This window comes from Zootoca vivipara, chromosome 3 (assembly GCF_963506605.1).
Source record: "Zootoca vivipara chromosome 3, rZooViv1.1, whole genome shotgun sequence".
Taxonomy (NCBI): Eukaryota; Metazoa; Chordata; class Lepidosauria; order Squamata; family Lacertidae; genus Zootoca; species Zootoca vivipara.
The window spans coordinates 8,152,941-8,157,789 of NC_083278.1; the positions used below are offsets into that span (position 1 = coordinate 8,152,941).

A 4,849-nucleotide genomic window follows, 5' to 3' on the forward strand; every position below is an offset into this window, starting at 1 on the left:
TATTAACCAATCCCTGCAGGGAATAGGGAAAGTCATAGCAAAACCTCCCTCCCGCTCCCCCACCCCTCGCCGCCCATTGACAATTTTCTTCTTTAACGCGTCGAGATTCCTACTTCTCGCCTAGGCGCCTCCCCTCTCCATCCGATTGGCTGTGATGATTCAAACGGCGGCGTCCGAGGAGCGGATTGGTGGGCGGGGGCTTGAGACCGGGCACGCAGCGAGAATTCAAACGGAGGAGACGAGGATTGTATCAAGGGTCGCCGGTGCCATGAGGCGTTCCAGGAGAAAACCCTCCAACCCTCCTTCCCGGAGGGCCCCCTCCACCCCTCCCTCCGGCAGGGGGAGACGCCCCTCCACCCCTCCTTCCCGGGGGTCCCCCTCGACCCCTTCCTCCGGCCCGGGGAGACACCCCGGCACATCTCCGCGCAGGGGGCGGTCGCCTCAAGCCTCTCCCCGCCGGGCGCCACCCGCAGAACAGGCACGGCGTCCCCGTAGGCGAAGGTACCGACCTGGCCAGCGAGCCATGCTGGAGATTCGGAAGTACCAAAAGTCCACCAGCTTGCTCATCCCGAAGCTGCCCTTTGCCCGCATGGTGCGTGAGGTCTGCCTAGATTTCACCCGGGGGGTTGACGTGCTATGGCAGGGAACGGCCTTGCTTGCTTTGCAGGAGGTAAGTGCTGAGATGTGGGGGTGGGGGTGGGGGTGGGGGGCCCGGCTGGCTGCCTTCTTGCTGGCCTGCGTCTCGATCTCCTTCCTGCAGGTTGTGATGAAACTGTGCCATTTGCATGAGAACAGAAGGCCCCCTTCCCTCATGCCACTGCAGCCCCACAGCCGACCCTCCCTGCGGACTGTGGGCAAAGGGAGCTGGCCCTACTTTTGCATTTTTAAACCCTGGAAAGGATTTAGGGCAGCCCCCCCCCCTGCAGACACTTGGTAGTTGTTTTGTGGGGGGGCAGAATTGTGGGGCTGGCTGTAGTAACCTGAGGGTATGAGCCCCATTTCCTTCCCCCATGGAATTGGGGGGGGGGGACAGCCGGAAGGGTCCTGATGATGGGAGTGGATTTGCTAAACCAGGATGTGGTAACCTGTGACCCCAAAGAGTCCCACTGCCATCAACCTCAGCTAGCGTCATTAAAATGACCTACCACCCTTCAGCTGAAGATCACAGGGTGGTTAGCAACATAAAAACACAAAATATATGACAGAATAATAGAAAAGGATTACCCACCCACCCCCAATCTAACAAGGTTTGGTTAATCAGCCAAAGGCCTGGTTGAAGAGGAATGTTTTTGCCTGGTGCCTAAAAATATGTAATGAAAATGCTATATAACTGAGGCCACCTGAGGCCAAAGCGATAGCAAAGGATCCCTCCCCAAACTCCCTCCCCCCAATAATATTTATTGATTTTCTAACATTACACATTTCACAAAAACATTAAGAAAACAATATCAATCTAACATTTTAATTAACATTGTAGACTTCCTCGATTCCCCTCACACTGGGTTCATTTTTAACTCCAAATTAAGCAATTTTCATTTATTATCTTAAATCATTCTAGCACATTTTTTTCATTATCTCACAACTATTTCTATTCTTAAAAGCATCGACTATCTTCCACCCATAATTCATCTTAATCCAAATCTCAATTTATTTTCCCATCCATCTATCCTTTATTTCTCCCCTTAGCCTCAAATTTATACCCAAAAATTTTCCATACATTCAAATATTATTTCTTTTATCATTTGTTGTTGTTTAGTCGTGTCCGACTCTTCGTGACCCCTCTTTTATCATAATAACATTTAAACACTTAAATCTAACAGCCCCCCCCCTCCCCTGGACTCAGGGTCTCCCAGATGAATCAGCCAGTTCCATAGGTCGTTCCATTTTCGGGCCATCTTGATCAGTCAGTAAATAACATCCATTATTACTCCTCACCCCACTCCCGCTCTTTCACCACCTATCCACCACTCTCCCTTCTTCGTCCCCTGCTGCCTCCTCAATTTCCTAGCTGTTGCACAATACTATCCAACTACATTTCCACTTTCCAACCCTATCTCAATTTTGGTATCCCTTTAAGTTCTGGCCCCAGCATGGATCCTGTCCTCCCTCTCTCACTGGGAGGGCATTATTCCATGCTGGTTCTTCCTTGAAGGCTCCTTGAATCAAGCATGAGTCCTGTTCCCCCGGATCCCTCCCCAAACTGATGCCCAAGTTTGGTGCTGCCTTTTGTGCCGCCACCGCCCCCCCCAAACCTGAATAATTATCACACAAACCAGGAACACAAGTAAATTGCCCCGATTGTCCAATGAGCTGTGTAACACCATCAAGGGCAGGTAGCCTCCCCCCCCATCCTCTAGTCTAGGGAACCACCCGCTTAACACTTGGATCAGTCTTCATCTGGATTGCGCTTCAGTTTGTTGGCTCTCATTCAGTCCATTACTGGGGCAAGACGACGGTCCAGCGCACGCACTGCCTCACCGGCAGATGTGGAGGAGTGGCATGTGCCGTTGGCCTGTTGTGGACAATGTGCTCCAAATCTCAGCAGTTTCATGTAGATGTTAAACAGCATTTGGGGGGGGAAATTGGGGCTCCGCCAACTGTCTGCACCCTTCACACTTGCTCTCTCTTCTCTTCCCATCCTCCTCTGCTCTCCCTTCAAGGCCACCGAAGCGTTTCTCGTCTACCTGTTGGAAGATGCCTACCTCTGTACCATCCATGGCAAGCGGGTCACCCTCCAACCCAAGGACATCCATTTGGCTCGGCGGATCCGGGGCATCCAGGGCGGCTTGGGCTAGCTTCCTGCCTCCAGGGGAGCAGTGAAAAGGCAATCGGGAGCATCCCAGAAACTGCAATGCGCTCAGGGACCTTCAGGCTGGGAGCAGCTGGCCTGGGCCTAAGAACCCCTGTGAGGGGGACAGCGTGGCCTCGGCTCTTTGCCTCCCTCCTTTTTTCTGCCTGCTTCCTGCCCCAACTCTTCCCTGAGGTTACTTAATGTGGGGTGTGTTGTGGTGGGAGTGTTGCGGCAGGGGGGGGAGGGGCAGAATAAGAAAGGGGCCCTGTTCAGCTCCAAGTGAATTGCTTCTAAAGCCCTGTTTTGACTCCCGCGAGGGAGACGTTTGACCTGTGACCCCCTCCAGATGTTGCGCAGCTGCCGTCGGCCCTGACCATTGGTGGTGCTGGCTGGAGCTGATGGCCGTGGGCAGCCACAAGTTCCCCCCTCCTTGCTTTTAAAATCTCATGGAAATTGAGTGGAGTTTTGCCAAAGTTGCTCTCACAATTTTTACTTAGGCCTCACCGGCACTGTGTGTTTAAAGCAGTAAAATGCCGCTTTTAACTAGCCCCCCAAGAGACTCGGGAGCTGTAGTTTAGGGGTGCTGAGGGTTGTTAGTAGTTTGGAGTTTGCTTAATTTTTTAAACATGAAGTTTTATCTTAACTGTTCTTGCTGCCAGTGGATCTCCCCTCTACTCGCTGCCATGCTTGCCCCACCACTGCAATTGGATGCTGTAGCATGGCTCTTGTCAACCTGGGCCTCTGCGGACATTTTGGACTAAAGCTCTCATGCGCCCAAAACCTCTGAAGGGCCTCAGGCCAGCGCCTTCCATGTCCTGCTGATATTCTGCCATCCATTTTATCTCTTCCCGCCTTATTCTCTCATTTCACATCAGAAACGAGAACGTCATTGGAGGGGAGGAGGAAATGCTTTATCTCCAGCCGGACATGGAGGGAAAGCAAGTTCGCCTCAGGCCTGATCCCTGCCAAAAACAAGGGAATGAAAAATCCTGTCAGAAACCAGAGCGAATACACACAGGTCCTTTTCTAAACCAACAGTGAATTCCCGGGCACCAGAGCAGGGATGGAGGGAGAGACGCATAATGAGTGAACCTGTTTTTGTTTTTAAACGTTGCGAGATGTTTTCCATCAAAGTATGAATAAAGCGGGTGTGGACGCTTGTTAATAAATAAATTGAAATCTTGTTCACAAAACTAGATGGTTTGACTGCTGCATGGGATGTATATTCACCAGTACTGAGCGCTTGACTGCTATCAGCTTCGTGATAGATTTTCTACATGCATGCATTAGGTAACATCACATCCCAAGCATGCAGCTGTTTGATTGCCAAAGAACTATATAATGCTTTGGCAAACACAAATGACACTGGCGCTGGGAGAGTAGTGTTTGATGTGAACAGGCACGTCTGATTGCTAGACATTAAGCCATTTCATTCTACTTAGTTCAGGAAGCTGTTGTGACTCTTCATCAAACTGGTTGTTGTCATTTCTGGATGAGCTGTGCAATGAATTTTCATGTCCAGCTGAGAAATAATCTCTGCAATCTGATGCCGACAGAACTTCATTCCAATTGATGCAGGCTGGGGGAGGGGTTATGCAGGGTGCATGGAGCACAGAGTTTAGCTTTTCAAGAATTCCGGGTTCTAGGTATCAATGCAGGAGCATCTGCCCAATCACTGACTCTTTAACTCTCCCAAGTGCATCTGTTAACGATCTTAAGTTTCATCCTATCTCTGAGCTAAATCTTGCTGGGCGGAGATAGCATTGTTCCACCCTGTGTGGGTGGAGTCTAAGCACGTCCTGCTGCATTCTGCCATGGATTGGCTGGATACAGAACAGTGGCGGGGGGCACAAGCTGGGAACAGCGGAAAGACCAAAGCCAGGTTTTTGATTTTGTTTTCTGTTTAGCATCTCCACTATAAAAGGACGCAAAGGCCATTTAGTCTAGCCTAATCACCAGTCGGAACTGGTGAGAATTTTAGCAAGGGCAGCTTTTTGAATTCCTGCATGAGAAGCTACACCTGACAATATTCAGTCTGCTGACTGAAGGGAATATGCC

At 50.6% G+C, this 4,849-nt stretch overlaps 1 protein-coding gene across 1 annotated transcript; it reads left to right on the top strand.

The window, feature by feature from the left end:
- The first annotated feature begins 212 nt into the window (after window positions 1–212).
- On the top strand, window positions 213–4,334 carry LOC118082567 (histone H3-like centromeric protein A). Its single transcript, XM_035110265.2, has 2 exons — window positions 213–670; window positions 2,661–4,334. Exons 1-2 carry the CDS (start codon window positions 269–271, stop codon window positions 2,793–2,795), a joined length of 537 nt encoding a protein of 178 aa, XP_034966156.2. The 5' UTR covers window positions 213–268; the 3' UTR covers window positions 2,796–4,334.
- Window positions 4,335–4,849: the final 515 nt, after the last annotated feature.